The sequence below is a fragment of the Castor canadensis genome, chromosome 11 (assembly GCF_047511655.1).
Source record: "Castor canadensis chromosome 11, mCasCan1.hap1v2, whole genome shotgun sequence".
In the NCBI taxonomy this organism is placed as follows: Eukaryota; Metazoa; Chordata; class Mammalia; order Rodentia; family Castoridae; genus Castor; species Castor canadensis.
This window is the reverse complement of record NC_133396.1, coordinates 18,223,325-18,241,681: the sequence shown is the minus strand read 5'-3', so window position 1 is coordinate 18,241,681 and position 18,357 is coordinate 18,223,325. Positions and strand designations below refer to the sequence as shown.

At 40.8% G+C, this 18,357-nt stretch overlaps 1 protein-coding gene and 1 long non-coding RNA gene across 20 annotated transcripts in view; one reads left to right on the top strand and one right to left on the bottom strand.

Annotated features, from left to right (window-relative positions):
• Positions 1-18,357, bottom strand: part of LOC109676013 (uncharacterized) — a 355,135-nt gene that overhangs the window by 308,558 nt on the left and 28,220 nt on the right. For 2 of the 12 annotated variants that reach the window (XR_012438539.1, XR_012438544.1), the window contains one exon: positions 6,065-15,457. The exons of 9 other annotated variants lie outside the window; for them this stretch is intronic. This is a non-coding gene — a long non-coding RNA (uncharacterized lncRNA). Of the gene's footprint in view, positions 1-6,064; positions 15,458-18,357 lie in introns of those variants that run through there. One more of the 12 variants, XR_012438545.1, reaches the window with a different exon arrangement.
• LOC109679135 (leucine-rich repeat-containing protein 37A2-like) overlaps positions 1-18,357 on the top strand; it is a 127,873-nt gene that overhangs the window by 94,460 nt on the left and 15,056 nt on the right. For 4 of the 8 annotated variants that reach the window (XM_074045628.1, XM_074045629.1, XM_074045630.1 and 1 more), the window contains 2 exons: positions 7,122-7,193; positions 7,794-7,874. In XM_074045628.1, the coding sequence (XP_073901729.1) occupies positions 7,122-7,193; positions 7,794-7,874 (153 nt within the window). Of the gene's footprint in view, positions 1-221; positions 1,898-4,905; positions 4,978-5,885; positions 5,958-7,121; positions 7,194-7,793; positions 7,875-18,357 lie in introns of all 8 variants that reach the window. The other 4 variants (XM_074045623.1, XM_074045626.1, XM_074045624.1 and 1 more) reach the window with 2 other exon arrangements.

Genomic DNA, 18,357 nt, shown 5'->3' with positions numbered 1-18,357 from the left:
CCGTATTTTACAACCCTGTGTCAAGTCTATCTTCCTCTTCACGAGGTTACCCAAGGGTCATGCCAGTTATAGCTGATTTCTAGGCTAGGTGGGCTGCAAGTTAAAGTACCCCAACACCCGCTCTGCCTCCTCCACTTGAAAGTAAGACTCAGACTGTCAGTTTAGAGCAGGCTTCAGACAGCCAAACATTTGATATACCTGTTCCACCTCTTCATCCTCAGAGATCAAAAGCAGCAAAGTTTATTTGCTGGAAACTGAAGAAGGATGCTGCTCAACATCAGAGACTTGATGAGACTGTGGCTGGAACTCCACACCAATTTGCAAACCTTCAGCTTCAGACACAGCCCTTGCAGGATGATTACACAGATCCAGAAATGAGCACAGCTGCTTCTGACAGCCCTCCTCTGAAACCCCAGGAGAGTACAGATGAGCCTCCAGAACCCTTTGAGCAAGTTGAACCTTCTGCAGTCCAGCAAGAAGCCCCAGTTCAACAACTCGGTAGTGAGGAAGTAGAGCAATCAGTACACCACGAGGTAAATGCTCCATCTCCAAATATGAACGAAGCTCAGCCTTCAAACGTGCTAAAAGGCACCGTGAAACATGTTGATCTGGAGGTTACACTAACTCCAGAGCCTTCTCTAAGCCAGCAGCAGGCCTCAGAGAGCACTGAGAATGTAACATCTTCATCCACCCAACAAGTGGCTCCAGCTCAGACTTCAGAGCTCCCTGAAGACACTGAAGCTTCTGGAAGCCAGATGGAAGCCCCAGTTCAGCCTACAGAGCCTCCGGAAGAAGTCAAACCTCCCGTTGAGCAAGAGGCTACCATTGAAGCTCCAGAGTCCCCTATGGAGAGTACAGCTCCAACTCCACCAAGTCAGGAGGTAACAGTTCAACCTCCAGCTCAGGATCAAGCTGATCAGAATATCTTGCCCAGCATTACAGGGAAGCCTGTGCATCTCCAACTTAGCATAACTGTACAACCTATTACTGAAGATGAGCTTTCTCCAGCCATGCAAGAGACCCCAGTTCAGCTTACAGAGCCCCCTATGGAGGTTGTACCTCAATCCCCAGTACAACAGGAGATGACAGTTCCAATACCAGGTCAGGATGAAGTTCCGTACCCAACATCACCCAGTGTCACATTTCAACCTTCAGACCTGGAATTAACCATAACTACAGAAACCACCACAGGAGCTGACCTTTCTCCCGTCATGCAGGAGACCTCAACTCAGCCTCCAGAGCCACCTGAGCACCCTGAGGTGACACTTCCACATCCAGTCCAGAATCAGGCTCAGCATCCCAACCTGAATGAAGTCACAGTTCAACCTTTAGCTCTAGGAGTTCCCTTAACTTCAGAGTCCAAACAGTCTACTACTCTGAAGAAGACAACAGCTCCTCCCCCAAAGGTGGAGGTGACACTTCCACAAGTCACGGTTAAGACTTTAAAGCTGGAGCTTACCAAATCTTCACAACCTACCACAGAGGTTAAACGTTCATCTATGCAGGAAACCTCAACTCAGCCTCCAAAGCCAGCTGCAGAGACTAAAATTCAGCCTTCAACATCAGGTCAAGATCAGGCTCAGCGTCCAACGTTGGCAGTTACAGAGGCAAATAACACCACAACTCCTCCTCCACAGCACCCTGAGGTGACACCTCCACATTCAGAACAGCTTCAGTCTGGTCTGGAACGTACCACTATTGCACATTCTGTAAATCCCACCACAGAAAGTGCGCTAACTGTGCAAACGGAACCGAATGCCACCCCGTACACCAACATATGTGAGCTCTGTACCTGTCGAGATGAGTCACTGTTGTGTGTTGGTCTCAGCCCAACGCAGAAGCTCCGCCGAGTGCCTGTGCCGAAGCCCAACACCTACAAGAAGGTCCTCACCACCCTGTAAGATCCACCTTTCCTCCCTTGTGCTCTGCACTCTGCCTGCATGGCAGCCTTTTCCTCAAGGTCTTCTGGGCCTTCCTCATCTCCCCAACCCACATGGACTGTCTGCTTTTACCTTTTGCTTATCAACTTTTCCTTGTCGGCGTTCTCCTTCTACCGTGGTTCCCTTCCCTGTTCTTTAACTCGCAATTGCCCTTTCTCTTTTTCCTTATCCACTTTTATTCAGCTGCTTCATATCACTGCTGAACCTTTGCTCTCCCAGTTTTGTTCCACCCTCTTTACAACTCATTTCTTTAGTGAGGAGTGAGGATACAACAAAGTGATTAAGAATACATCTGGAACTAGACTACCTGGGTTTCATTTATTAACTTTGCAAGCCTGAGGAAATTATTTAGCTCTGTGACTCAGTTTCCTCATCTGTGAAATGGGAATTATGATAATTACCATTTCATAGGATTGTTGTATGATTTAGATGAATGAGTGCATGTAATACTTACCTGAATACCTAGCACATATATGAATGTTAACTATTAATAATAATATTCAGTCCCTCAGTTATGTCCAAAACTCATTTTTGTCCTTAGATTTTCTATATATTGTGTCCATTTTGTGCCCAACCCAGGTCTAAGTTTTGTGGGAGTCACAGAATTATGGCATTGTCTCTGGAACATGAAAATGATAGATGTAAAGAAAGGAAAAAAAGGCAAAAAAGCGGAGATGGTATATAATGAAATGCTAAAAGAGAATCAGACACTAGCAGCTGTAATTCTTCAGAATCTGTAATCGCTGAGTTGTGGAGGTTATGGAAAAGTGTAGGATAAACTGAAACGTTACCTGGAACTTAGAGAGTAATTGTTAAATAGACAAAAAACATCCTAGGCAAAGGCATAGCTGCAGCAGTAACCAGGCTTTAGTAGAACAGTCTGCCTGCAAAGAATTGGGTTAGGAAGCAATGAAAGATATTATAAAAGACCTTGAATATGAACTGTAGGGGTTTGAAAGTTACAGTGAGATGTGGAGAGTCACTAAATGTTTCCGAGGAAGAGCGGCAAATGATTAAAGCAGGCGGATTTGTTGTTTGGTTTGATTTTGATTTTGGAGACAAAGTCTTGCTATATATATATAGCTATATATATATATATATATATATATATATATATATATATATAGTCGAGGCTGTCCTGGAACTTGTTAAGTAGCTCAGGCTGGCCTTGAGCTCACTCTCCTCCTACCTCAGCCTCCCAAGCACTGTAAACAAACCATGATTCAAGAGAATTATTTTACAATTTTACAATCCCTACATAGGGTGATCTAGAGGGGAAAGGTTAATTCAAAGAGACTACCTAGAAATTGCTAGCAAAGTGGAGAGGTTAAGTACGAAGGGAGTAAGTCAGAGTTTGTGATGAGAATAGGCAGAAAATTCTGGGATTCCCTACATAGAAAGTGCACAGAGGATTTAGTGACTGATGAAAGAGTTGGGGCTCGGACTAAAGAGTTGAGAAAAATCAAACATGACTCCATAGTTTCTGTCCTGTTAGGATATGGATACCATGTGGAAACACAGCATTCCAGAAGGAGAGCCAGTTGGAGGGAATTGAGTTCAGTTTTAGGTCCTTTTGTTGGTAAGAAATTAGAAAGCTTGTGGTTGAGTGGAAATGTCCACTAGGCAGATGAGCTGGCTTCTTCTCTCCACCTCCAGAGAAAGTGTATGTAAACTGAATAGGAGAGTGTTGCTGAGGGGTAAGGACAGAATTAAAGGTAAATGTTCAGAGGTATCCAGAGTGAAACTGAACATAAGGTATTGAATAGCTTCTTTTTGGCAGAGGCTGGGGTTTGAACTCAGGGCTTCATGTGTGCAAAGCAGGCGCTCTACTGCTTGAGCCACATCTCCAGTCCATTTTACTCTTTTTATTTTGGTGATGGGGTCTCATGAACTATTTGCCTGGGTTGGCTTTGAAACCATGATCCTCCTGATCTCAGCTTCCCAAGTAGCTAGCATTAAAGGCATGAGCCACTGGAGCCTGGTTTAACAGCTTCTTTTAATCATGTGTTACCCGAGGATACATTCCCACTTTTAAAAAAAGTCTCAGAAGCTGGTGTGGTGGCTCACATGTTTAATCCCGCCACTCCAGAGGCTGAAACAGGAGAGTCTGAACTTCGAGGCCAGTCTTGACTACATAGCAAGACTGTCTCCAAAATACAAATGGTCAGGGATGTAGCTGCGTGGTAGAGCACTTGCCTAGCATTTTCAGATTGCCTGTGTTCAATCCCCAGCACCTCCAAGGGTCAAAGAAGTATATAGGAAAAATATGAAAGTATGCAGCCCCCCTCATACCACTCTTCCATGCCTACCGCCCATAAGATAACCCCTGTTATACACCCCTGTGTGTCCTTCCTTCTTCTTTCTCTCCTTTGCAGTTTCTCCCTAATGAGGTAATACTTCCATTCTTTCTCAGATTTGTGCTTTCCCTTATTCAGCAGAGCGCTTTCCACATCATCACATGAATTTCCCTCATTTCTACTTGTCCTCACCCTTCAGGGTTGCACTTCCTTCTTTCTATGTGCTCAACCTTCCTAAGATCATTTAGGCAAAGCTTTGGTGTTACCTGGCAGAGTTTCTTTATTCTTATTTGCTAATAATGATAAAAACTATTGCCCATTGTCCTGTGGAATTATGTATCCTTTTCTCACTGATTGGTAGGAGTCAGTTTAAACACACATCATTTTGAGAAAAACACTTAAATCCAAAGTAATTGACTTGCATTATATATGTAAGAGATTGGACAGTTGGGAGTTAAGCTTCTGATGAGAGGCCTCATCATTCATGCCACTCTTCCCACTTTATTTCTTTATTAATTGCAATCTGAAAAACTGGGAGTTCTGGACGTTAGAAAGCTGGTATGTTTTCCTGTATTTGAATATCCCCTCCCCCAGGTTGCAATGATTCTTTCACTTATTCTGCTCATTATTTTCCTACTTATTCAAGGTTATAAACTGTCTCTTCACAGAAATTTCCATGGAAACGCTATTGATTACATTGATAAAAATACATGGAAAGCCTATCGTTGGACTGAGAAACTGTGAGTATTTTCTTTCCAAATATGAATACAAAAACTGCATTGTAAGAGCCTCCTTGGTTCAGAATTTTGAGGTCAGTATCTCTGAGAAAATGTATTTCCCCTCCACATCCTACATTGACCTCTATTGATGGAAATTATGTGGTTATTTTAAACATCAAATTTTATAGGGACTGGGGGTTATAGCTCAGTGGTAGAGCACTTGTCTTTCATGTTAGCCAAAATGAAAATAAAATACAAACTTTCATGGTTCCTCTTTGAAATAAGAAACAATTTAAATTGATTTTCCATTGTACAAGTAATACAAATGAAATAGCAGGTACAGTGAAAACCCTCCTTCCCATAATCCCCCACTATTGAGGTAATGACTACTCTGAATTTGCTACCTATCCTTCCATATCTTTTCCCATGCATATATACATATTTACACACAGATTATTTTGTGTGATTTTCACATCTCTTTTTACATAAATGCTAACATCCTGCAACTTGATTGTTTCTCTTCACTATGTCATGTTTCTTTCCTTCCCTGTACATAGAAGTTTCCCTATTAATTTAAACTCCTGCACAATATTCCATAGTATGGACACATCATAGTTGATTTCATAATCCCTTATTTTTTTTAGAGCATGTCAGGTTCTCCTGTTGCACTCATAGCTACAGTGAACAACCCTGTATATACTTCTTTGTGAGCATGGACAAGTATTGCTGTACAATAGGGATCTAGGAATGGGATGGTTAAGGTGAAGACTATTATAGACAGGGAATTTTAATTGCCCTCCAAAAAGTGGTGCCAACTTACACACCAGGGAACAGAATATGACAGTACCCATTTCCCCATACCTTTCATCACTCGATACTCTCTCTCTTTTTGATGAATTTTGATCCTGCGATAACCTTTCATCTTCCAGAATTCTCAGTGAAAATCGCCTGACTGAATTACGTAAGGATTCATTTGAAGGCCTGCTGTCCCTTGAGTATTTGTAAGTTAGTCAGTTGATCATATTTATTTGTGAGTTACTATCTATGAAATGTATAAAGGGTTCAAATGAGATAATTTCTGAAATCTCCAGCAAAAAAAATTCTGCACTTGTGTAAGTCTGTGTGGGTCTCAGACTATCTCTGGCATTAAATACTCCCTATACATTTTTAGATTTCTAAAAATTATATAGATAAGAGAGATGTAAAAACAAAATACTCCACTTACAGCAGAAAACGGGTAATAAGGCCTGAGCAATTATGGTGCTCATATGAACCTTATTTTATAAGTGTTCCTATGCCATATACTTCTTGTATTTATATTTAGTCTACAGCCCATGGGTCAAATCTAATCCACATGCTTTTGTGTAGCTCATAAGTTAAGAATTGGGTTTTTTGTTGTCGTTGTTGTTTTTCTTTTTACATTTTTAAGGAGCTTATCTGAGTCACTTTTTTGGTCACTGTAACCAAATGCCTGGTAAAGGAGCAAAGACACATTTTGGCTCAGTTGAGTGGTTTCGGTCTGTACCTGCACTCTCCATTGTTTCGGGGCCTCTGGGAGGCAAAGGTGTGGAGGACAAGGCTGCTAACCTCACGGCAGCCAGGAAGCAGCAAGAGGGAAGAAAGAGGGTCTTGGTCAAAGGCATGCTCCTAGCGACCTGCTCCTTCCACCTTAGCCTCACTTTCTAATCGCTCATTCAGCTCTGAGCTTCTCAGTGGGTGAATCCATCAATGAAGTCAGTGTCCTCAAGATTCAATCACCTCTCACACCACCTGTTGGTGACCAAGTCTTTAACATGTGAGCCATTTGGGGGGACACTTCATATCCAAACTTAGAAGGGTTATAAAAAAAAAAAAAAGAAGAGAACTCAGGACCGTGCACTATAGACAGGAACTCCACCACTTGAGCATGACTCTAGCCCTTGTTATACCCATAATAAAAGTATCCCTCAAGATCTACAGTGAATGTTTTATTTATGAAAATCACGAAGGTGAGATTCTTAGGTGGGAGCAGGATTAGGGGGCTCTAGAAAGTTCAAATACAAATCCAAAGTTTAGAGTTTAGAAAAAATTATGTTTTCAATATTATTGAGTCTAAATTCTATCTATTCATGCTAATTAGATACCTAATAGCTAATCAATGCAATGTTTTCTTTTACTTTTCCTAGAGATTTATCCTGCAATAAAATACAGTATATTGAAAGACGGACATTTGAATCACTACCTTTTTTGAAATTCGTGTAAGTTACTTCATTATGCCTGGAATCTTGCTACTCATTTTGAAAGATAATTAAAATTTTGCTAGTAGAAAGTTACTAAAATTAATTAGCAGGTTCTTTAGTCTGCACCAAAGATGACAGTGAGAATCATTACAGGTCAGAGTGAACAGTCCAGAGCAGTGCTTCTCCATCAGTGTGACTTTACCCCCAGGTGACACCTGGCAGCTGTGGATATGCTATTGGCACCTAGTGGGCAGACAATAGGGATGCTACTGAATATCCTGCAATGGACACAGAATTGTCCATAAATGACAAATGTCAAAGAAATGTCCAAAATGTCAATAGCACTGAAGTTGTGAAACCCTGTTGTAGAGAAATAAAGATCACTTAACACAAGTAATCATTGAGCATTCACTCTTTTGTATCTAATGCACTGCATTTGTAAATGTTAAAGTATAAATCATAAGCCAGTATCATCCATAGTGAGATTCCTTTAAGGTATGTGAAAAGTATTGATGTTATAATTCATCATATGTAAGTTAGAGTCACTGCCAATGATAAGTGTTCTGAAAGAATATCTTTTTCCTCTCCTTCTTTGGCTTTTTTTTTTTTTTTTTGTAGAAATCTTGGTTGCAATTTAATCACTGAATTGAACTTTGGAACATTTCAAGCATGGCATGGAATGCAGTTTTTACACCAAGTGTAAGTGGAATAGAAGACAAACATGTTTCAAACTTATTTGTGTCTTAAAAAAAAAAAACTCATAACATTACTGTTAGCTACGTGTAAGCCCTGTACAAATTCTGTGAATAGTACGTCTTGATGCATTCCATTTTTTCAAATAAGGAAACTAACGTACAACAGGTAAGAGCCTTGTGTGACTTACATATGACATGCTCTGCTTTCCCTAGTACTGATCTTTGGCAGGGGCACTGGAGACATCATGCAAGTAACACTCAAATTGGCACAGTCGTGGTCCCCCGATGGTGCTGCTCTGACATGTGAATGGTCCTTGAAGTTTCACTCACAAGCTGAACACTGATTCCTTCTCACATGCAGAGTTCCTAACTGCTTAAATGTTTGCAATGTATAGCTGCTTACAGAGCGCCAAGTTTAACACAGAATCCTCCAGCAAGCAAATGGGGTGGGTGCTTTCTCAATGTCAGTTTCTTCTAACTGACAAATCAAAAGAATTCTAAAAACCTGCCATAGGGCACCTCTCCCCTCAGAACATTATTTTTCAAGAAAAAGATGGTGCTGGCAGAGTGGCTCATATAATAAGAGCACCTGTCTAGCAAGTGTGAGGCCCTGAGTTCAAACCCTGGTCCCACCAAAAAAGAAAGAAAAAGATGGTGTTTGTATTAAGCTTTATGGTGAAAAATATTAATAGGAATATACACTGCTCTAGCCTGACTCCATATACCTTTTTTTTCCTTACTACCTTCAACAAGAAATGTGGAGTTTAATATCTTTTCAGCTCAAAAATTCTATGATGTGCTGGGTGCCATAACCCATGCCTGTAATCCTAGCTACTCACAAGCATAAATGGGATGATCACAGTACAGTTCATGCCTGGGCATAAACATGAGACCTCATTGGAAAAATAACTAAAGTAAAAAGGGTTGGGGATGTGGCTCAAGTAGTAGAGCACCTGCCTAGCAAGCATAAGGCCCTGAGTTCAATCCCCACTACCAAAAAAATAATAACAGTAAAAGTTTAAAAACTCTCTGCTGTTCACAAGCACACATTTGTAATCCCAGCACTTGTGAGGCCTAGGCAGAAGGATCTCAAGTTCAAGGCTACCCTGGACTACATAGGAAGACCTTGTTTAAAAAAACAAAAAAAGCAAAATAAAACCTGTGATGTTGAAGAGCCTGAAGGTCATCTGAGACTCCAGATGGACAATTTTTACCTTGAGTCTCCAAACCCAACTTTGGGAAAGGTCATCCACCTGCCTCGTGCATCAGAAATCCAGGTTCCCAAGTTCCCTTCTGGTTGGAGGGAGGGTTGAGATTTGCCTGGAGGTGGATTAACTGCTCTTACAGATGGTCCTGTGTAGCAGCCTCCTTTATCCCTTCACTAATTTGCTGATGCCTATTTGGGGAAAGAACCCTAGGGGTCTTTGCTTTCCAGTCAAAGTAGGGATGGGTATTCGGTTAGTTAAGACTCATAAAGGAGGATGCACCAACTTGTTATTTCTAGTTACTGTGTTACTTCAGAGGAAAAGACATTTGTTTCCTGGTGATGAGAAAATCAGAAGAGATAGCACATGGCTCAAATAGTACAGTGACTGCTTACCAAGCACAAGGCCCTGAGTTCAAATCCCAGTGTTGACTGGTATTAGATTTACCCCTGGGTGCCAGGTAATTACAACCCAGTAAATCTCTTGAGTAAAGCCTCCATGTTACTGAAAAACAATAACCCAACAAGTTAGCAACATGTTAGGGCCCAAATCCACCATAAAGGGGAGCCAAAAGCTCATTAGCAAACCACCATTCTTCGAATGGTCATAGTAATCCTATCTCTGTTTCAGATGAAATCAGGAATGAAACACAGAACACCAGTAGTGGTTAAGTGTAATTTTCCCCCAACTTTAAGGTGCTTCTCCTTCATTCTCCTACACAGGTCCAGACTGATAGCTTAGTTTTTAAAATTCTTTTAGTTGCTTCATTGGTTCTGACAACACAAGTGCCACTATTTTAGAAACTGAAGGATTCTACCAAGTAGAAAGGATATACCTTATTTGGATAGAGCATTTTCACAGGGCTTGTCTGCCTCTTCAGGATTGTGCCAAGATCACAAAGCACTAAGAGAGACAAAGAGGGAAATCCAGGCTTTATTCCTGTTGAACTACTTGTTCCACTATAGAGAATATCCACAAGCAGGAGCGGCCACACTACGAAGGCAAACTGAGCTGCAGTCTCACAAACACCCTGTTGCTTCCTCCCAGACCGCTAGCATTGCTTCCTACAGATAGCTTAGGTGCCTAAAAATTGGCACGCTGCAGGCTGCGGTCATCGCTTTTGATTTGTACTGGAATCCCGGCAGCTTCTCAGGTTGAGAGAGGGCAAATCACTAAAGATGAAAATAACAGCTCGGGTCTGTCCTTTGGGATGATTTAGGTTGGTTGCTTAATTTGTAAATGTTCAAAAGTTTTGAATAATCAATTGTTCAAAATAAGGTATCCAAATAAGGAATATCCTTTTCCCCTGGCAGACCCTTCAGTTTCTAAAATCATGGAGCTTGTTGTTACACACACACACACATAAGTGGCATGGGGCATTACCTGTCTTCTGGCTACTTCCTGCTGGCTAGGGGCAATGTGGGGGGTTGTTGAGTCTGGAAAGTTTGTAGAAGCATGATGGCCTTGAACTGCTCCCCTGAGATAGCCCGAGAAATGGCAGTAATACATTCCTGTAACAGTTTTTAGAGGGTACTAATGAGGCATGGTAGGAACATTACAGCCAGACAAACAAGAATGAGAGAGGGACCACCAGCAGGATAAGCCATGGGTACAAGGAGGAAAGAATATTAGTAGGCTGTACAGATGTTAGCTGTTGTGCTCTGTCCCTGAGTTTTTTTTTTTTATCCTGTCCTTAACTATGCCAGACTTAGTGGTGAAGAAACAACAATCCTCATTTAGGAAGAGGCATAGCCTGCCTTTTTCAGCTGTGAGGAGATCTAATCCCCTCCTGTTTTGAAGGCAAGGTCACAATGGGAAAAATAAGGAGTCCCAGTAGAGGGAAGACCCGTGGCATCCACTTAGCCCAGGAAGACCACTGTTCCCAGCTGTCTGTTGTTCACTGTTGGAGATTGGCATTGAGTTCCTGACGTAAAAGCAGCATCCTTTGTGCGTGGTCTGAGTGGCAGCCTGTCTAAAGAAATGTACCCTTTGGGAGACGAAGTGAGCCTTGACACATGGGCCAGCTATCAGCATGAGAAGGAAAACCAAGGGACCTTGGGGTACAGACATTGGCTATAAGTTTAAGTAGGCAAAGGAACTGGGGGCAGGGGACAAAGGTATATATAGTAAACGGTTCCAGTCACAGGTGTGGCCTGGTTGGTCATTACCTCAGTCTTTGTTTTGGGAGAGGTTCCAGAGTTGTTATCTGGAGGGTAGAAGCAGTTTAGTTCTAAAACTAGAAACACCTGTTTCGAATGCAGAGGAAGTAAAAGTCAGAATGCTCCCAGTTAAATAGACTGCCTAAGGGAAGATAACTCCATGAGCATGGGCTACTAAAAAGATAAGTTTGGAGCCAGCAAAAATAATGTCTTTTTACCTAAAATGAAGGCCTTGGCCAAAAATATGAGTTTGCCTTCTGTCAGAGGTGCTGCAAAGGCTTGAGTGACCAGTAGCCCTGCATAAGATCTTTAAAACCTCTCAGCTTCAATAACTTTTGTGAGGTCTGGCACAGGGGAGTCCATCCGGATTGTGAAGCTTTTCCCTCTCGTCTCCAAACTCTCTCTGAAGAGAGTTAATTAATCTCTCTGAAGATTTTGTTAATTAACCATCTGGTTAATGAGAGTCACTTGGTGCAGGAATACCTTCTCCTGGATGTTCTCGGCATTGGAGGGGAAGCTTCAGGCAGGTCAGGTGGGAATCAGTGCCAGATAAGACCCATTTGCCCAAACAATAAGAAACAAAAGAGGTTTAGAAGAAATGGGCCTACCTGGCATTCATTTTTAGTTCTGCTTGGACTATAGATGTTATCCTGACAACTTAAAAATGCTGCAGAATGTTAACAGACAATAGTTAAAGATTTTGAAAAAAAAAAGCCAGCAAAAGTAAATATCTAGAAGGCTGACTCAATTGAAAAATAGGTACTAGGTAGAGTTATTTTGGGTTGGATTGCAAATGCTCCAAAGAGGGACCCAGACTGAGAATGACAAGACTTAGAATAGCCATAGTTAAAATGCTGAAAAATAGTTTGGGAATTGTCAGAACATTTAGTTATCTCCTTTGTGGACCACATTTTTAGGAAAATAATTATGACTGATAGTATAAAAACATCAGCACTAAATGCTCTTTGTTACAGTTAGGAACATATGGACACAAGCTTGCAAAAGTCTAGCATCCTTAACTTTAGATCTCTTACAAGTTAGGGGGACAATGCCTGTGATCCCAATTAGCCTTATTTTCTAATGTACAAGTATATTTCATACATACACAGTAACACTTATTTGACTAAAACTAATATAGGCCAGGTTCTAAGTAGTAGGACTGCCCAAATAGAAAGGTTTTGCTGACTGTTACTGATAACAAACAGCACACCTGCCAAAAGTTTCATTAACCATTTTCTATGTCAAAGGTTTCGATGTAACGCTTTTGGATAAAGAACTTTAGCTGTTTAGTTAAATTTAATGCTTTTTGATATGAGAGCTTTAGCTCATCATTTTACATAAATTGACACTTTTAACTTTGCAAATGTTTGTACAATACTTAAAGTCTAGACACAGAACACAGTAATAAGGTGATCATGTAAGAGCCCTTTGCATGAGCAAATACGTAAATGAACTCTGATTTAGTAGTACTTAAAGCTTGATAAAATCTTTCCTTATAACAATTTTTTGCAGATGTTACTCAGAGCAGAAAAATATTAAGATAGCCTTGTTTTATGGGCATAGAGAATTAGATTTTAGTTTGACATGAACCTAGAAAATCTTTTAGGCAACTCTTAGATTATAGTCAACTTTTAACTTTATCACATACCGAAGCTTTTATTATACACTTTTAAGACTTACTCAGAACCTTCATATAACATTCTGAAACTTCTGATGGTTTGTCCTTACCCCTCTTCTCCATATTTGGAACAATCTTTAAGACAAACTCTTCTTTACAAAATACTTTTTCATCCAAAAGCTTTCTTTCCCTTTAACTTTTCCCCAAACATACACTCAATACCTATCTATATCCTTTCTACTTGTTGACTTTGTAACTTGTATTTAAAAATAACTTTTATAAGAATTTTAATTTAAATAAAATTGTTTTTTTAATTAGCCTTATATTTTTACTGTATAGACCCATATATACAGGCAATTTTAAACTGTTTTTATGCAATAAGTAATTTATAAAGATACCATTTGTTAATAAATCTAATTATAAAAAAATTGAATATAAATTACACTTATGATGGAATAAAACAGATTAAGGTTACTGTCCATAAAATAATGCCTATAATTTAGACAGATCTGATTGACATAACCTTTGAAAAACTGGTTTTTCTTAAAAGTAGCAGCAGAAGAGGTGGAGGAAAGAAGAGAACAGAAGCCTTTCGTTTCTTTACATTAACTCTATAATAAGAATCATCCTAAACATGTTTAAACACACACATAGTAAAAAAAAGTTTTAAGTTAGGCATGCCATACATGTCAATTTAAGCACATGTATATTCAAGAGTTCAAGAACATATAAAAATTAAGTGGCCACAAGTACATTGATTAGTTATTTTAAAAAAATTTTCGGAGCAGATTGAGATGTGTTCCATTTTGTTCTTTTAGGACTCGTTTTGGGCAACGTAACACCTGTGGCAAGAGTCAATTCTAGGAAAGTGTTTTGAGTCAGTCTCAGTCTCCAATAAGAAGACTGTTGTCATAGCTATCAAACTTTTGTCTCTAATAAGTTAATCATACAATAGCCATACACAAAATTTACACAATGAAACATAAAACAATTACATTAATTTCAAGTGCACTCTTAGATATGGGAGGCTTTAGATCTACCTCTAGGGGTGTTTTTAATAATTTTTAAGAATAGTTTGCCTTGGGCTACAGTAACTTTGTTATAAGACAAATCTTTAAAATAAATTTAGGGAGCCTAGTCTTGTAGTGTTGGCATTCCATATCCTTGTCAGGACAAAGGATACAGGATGCATGAGGGGATATACAAGTCCATCCTCTTATTTTATACTAAGAATTTTGTTTTTAAATTAGAATTTGTATGACAGGCTGGAAAATGGGCAGAGGGCAAAGTAAAAAGGATTACCTCTCCAGTGAAACTGGTGATAGTAAGCATGGAAAAGATAGAATGAATTAGCCCCTCAAGAGTTAATATTTAGGTAAGGCAACTCATGAAAAATCCAAATGCCTTATTGAATCTGTAGCAGAACTCAGGAAGGCTGCCCTTTTGTCTTTTAGTTCATGCCATAATCTAGAAAACAGATTTTAATTTTTATTTTAAATACATGGGGCATTTTAGATAGAGAATTGAAATTCTGTCATTGGTTTTTCCATCCTGTGCCTACATGAGGCTGAGGTCATGGGTCCATCATCCCAACTGTATTGTGCCTTGGCCAGGACAGCAAACGGGCCAGCCCATGGTCGCTACCTGCAGTGACCTGGATATGACCTGATCCTCTTCCTGGTCTTGACATGTCTGCAGTGGGAAAACCACCCACCATAAAACAAGACTTAAAGGAGAAAACTGTTAGTAGAGTGTTTAGGCAGACTTTAGAGGCTTAGTCTTAGGTGAAAAACCAGGAGGCCAGTACAGAAAAGTAGCTCCAATCATTGGCCACATGTCATTTAGATTTCCAATTGATTTTATGTTTGTAGTCCTGGGACCATATGAGTCACTCGGGGTGCAGAAAGAACTGACAATGTGACTTGAGCAGGACTTTTCTTTCCCTTTCTCCCTGTCCATTTCTGTCTCTACTGTCCTCATCTGTGTAAGGTACTGCCGAATTAAGACCACACCACATGTGGAAAGGAAAGGTTTATTGGTCCAGGCTGCAGGGCCATCACTCTTGGGTTCAGAGTGAGGTGGCTTGGCTAAATTGGGTAGTGGGCTTTATAGGAGGGGCCGAGCCATGGGGGAGGGAGAGAGAGTCTCTGGTCTCTGATTATCTGCGATCACCAGATGAAACAGGTCGACATGCCTGGCTAGTTGAGTAACTGGAAGTTCCTGAGTTGTTTTGCAAGCTGAGAAACAATCAGGCAGGGAGAAACAAGCAGTCATAAATCGGGGTCTGGTTTTAAGGTGTAGCCTCGGGTCCTTCCACCCACCCCAAGAATGCCAGGGACCTAACAATCTGTATGGCCAGTCCAAGAGAGGAGACAGGAGCTGGACATGGAGTAGGAGGAGTGAAAGTAACCTCCATAATGGCTGAGACAAATTTAGAGAAAACTTTTAAAGTTATACATTGTTTATATCTTGTGAAATGAGAAAAAAGGAAAGGATGACATAAAGCTAGGTTGAAGCCAGAGGAGACGGTTTTTGATGGTGATGTAGCTGTGGATGGTAAGGTGTTGGGAGCAAATCCAGCCATGGAAGATGGTCTCTGGTGGACCTGTCAAAGAAAGGAAAGGGTGGAACAGCGGTGAAAAAAAGGAGAGAGGCAGTGGGAACTGGGGAGGAAGACTCCAGCCTCCATTCAGTGCCTGAGAGTGAACCTGGGAAGAGCTGCTGCTGTCCACTGCTTTTCAGGTTGTAACAGCAGAGAGCTAGAGTCAAACCTACAAGCTCCAGCAGTTTGAACAAAGGGAGGGTCGGACTTGAGATAAAAGAAAGCCTAAAGATAAGAGACCTCTTGCCATTTGCTGTTTCTCACAATAAAGTTGTCGAGGTCTCGGAGGACATTGGGATTAAAATTTTAAATTTGGGCCATTTAGAGGAATTGTCTAATTTGTATTGAAGTCAAATTTAGAAAAACAGATGAGGATTTTTCATTTTAGATTGCCCTTTAGGCTCAGTTTGGTAAAATTGTATAAAAGACACCCCAGGGGGAGTCAGAGGAAATCTTTGAGTGGGTATTACCCATGGCTGCAGTTAGGAAGTTTTCCCTAGGATGTCCCCCAGGGAAAACTTGCAAAACTGGAAAAACGAACCTAGGGCCACAGAATAACCACAGCCAGACTCACCAGGAGCCAAGTTGGCTGGAAGGTGAGAGGGAGAAATAGGAATACCGAAGGGGAGAATGGCCAGACTGACACACTGAGGTGCCACACAGCCCATCCCTGTAGAAATCAGAGCCGGTGTTGAGAGTGTGGAGTGGAATCCGCAAAGGGCCCTGCAGGAGGTCTCAGAGGAATGAGAAGTTAGGAGCGTATGTATGACTAAAAGGTCAGGCCCCACAGTAGTGTGGCAGAAAATATAGTAGTGTTAGCATCATATAGAGGATAGTGAGGTGGGAAAGGAGAGGAAGGGAGAAAGAGAGAGGTTAGACAGTTTTGGAGATAGAGGTGGGCACCAGCTGCACACCTCAAGGGAACTTAGGCATCTCTTGGCCTTTGTGTGTCTCTTTCAAGCCCGGACCAGAGACCCCACGGGGGTGCATCATTGACCTTATGAGGATCACCATGAAATCACAGTAGCCCCGAAAGGGTGTTCCTCCCCACATCCCTGCTCAAAACTCTCCTGGGTTTCAGCACCAAATGAAAGAAAAGTGGAAGCTGGAGGTGTGGCTTAAGTGGTAGAGTGCTAGCCTATGAAAGAAAAGTGAAGAAGCTGAAAAGAGACACACTGAGAAAGCATCTGTGACCTTCATAAGCATCAGGTCTTTATTAGGGAGACGAGACCTGAGAGGGGCAAGAGAGCACGCCTTTCTTACAGCCTGGGGATTTTAAACATCCTGTGGGGTGGGGAAATGGAGGTTGGAGGGGGATGGGCATTAGGTAAGATGGTTGGGAAGGAGGACAGGGAGGGGGGGGTGCTGGACATTAGTGGGAAGGTCATTGGGGTTGGGGACTTACGCGTGTTATGTTTCAGTGTTTCTCTGCATTCCAGCAGTTATGTTCTTACTTCATCATTTTCACTAGTGTCACCATGTGCCATGATTTTAAATCACAGGGAAAAGGGAATAAAAAAACTATAATGCTCATCGAGGCTTTCCCGTATGAGGTTAAAAATTTACTTGTAATCAATTTTTGTATAGGTAATATACTCTAAAAGTTGTTAAAAAAAGTTATTTCTATATTAAGCCCTCTCAAAATTAAGTTTAAGGTATAGCTATCTTGAGCCCCTTTTTTCATAAATGTTAAACACAGGCTTTGGAATCAGAACTGAGTTCAAATTCCAGCTTTGCCTCTTACTTGCTTGGTGACCTAAGACAAGTTACATAACCAATCTGTGCCTCAGTTTCCTCTTTTGTAAATGGGGTAATGACAACATCTACCTCACAAGATTATTGTGATGATTAAGTGTGAAATGATGATAACAGATGCCTGGCAGCCCAATGGAAACTAGCTGTAATAGTCATTTGTGTGCTCCACAGAAGTTACACTAATGATTCTTGGTTAGAGTTAACCTAAAGGCAGGTTTTCTTTTCTTCCTATTTCTTTCTTTACTTTTTGTTTTTGTTTGCTTGACTTAAACAATTGAAAAGAAAACCTATCCAGCCTTTTGAAGTAAAAATTTATATCAAAAGTGAATTTATGCCAGGCACAGGGACATGTGCCTGTAGTCAGTTAATGAGAGGCTGATGTAAGAGGACTGCTGGAGCCCAGGAGTTCAAAGCCAGCCTGGGCTACATAGCAAGGCCCTGTATCAAAGGAGAGAGACAGGGAGAGGGGGAGGGAGAAGGGGAGGAAGGGAAAGGGAGAGAATAAGTTTATTCATCTCACTGATATGTAAACAGAATGATATTTATTTATGCAGCAAACATTTGTTAAATAACTGGTAAATTTCAGGCTCTATGCCAGGCACAGGGATGATAAGAACAATAAAGTGTGGTCCCTGCCTTAACCTGCTGATAGTCTGGGTGATTGACAGGTGACAAGTGATTAATTACCTGCAGTATAACAAAGGCTGTGATGTGACAGAAGAATACAAGTAAGAGTATGGGATGGGAGCATGGGTTTAACGGGTTCAAATCATAAATTGGTCCTATTTTTTCCTTAATTGAGTGAATTAGATCATGAATTGTTTCACATTCTAAATTGAAAGATGAGCAACCTCGTGAATTATGGAGGACCTAAAATACACTGTTTCCTACAGGGCAGGGCTCCCTACCAGTGTGGTCACTTTGAGAGTTTTTGACCTGAATGTTCTTTGGCATGTTTTTTTCCCTACTTTTCCTCCTCTTTCTTTTCTCCACTTTATTTTTTGGAGACCTGGGTAGATCCCAAAAGAAGGATGCTTATGGATTCTAAAAGTAATTTGTAGGTAAAGACAAAAAATGATTTTTAACCCATAATTTTCATACAAAAATGAATACAAACTTTTCCTGTAGTCTCATCCATACTGAAAATG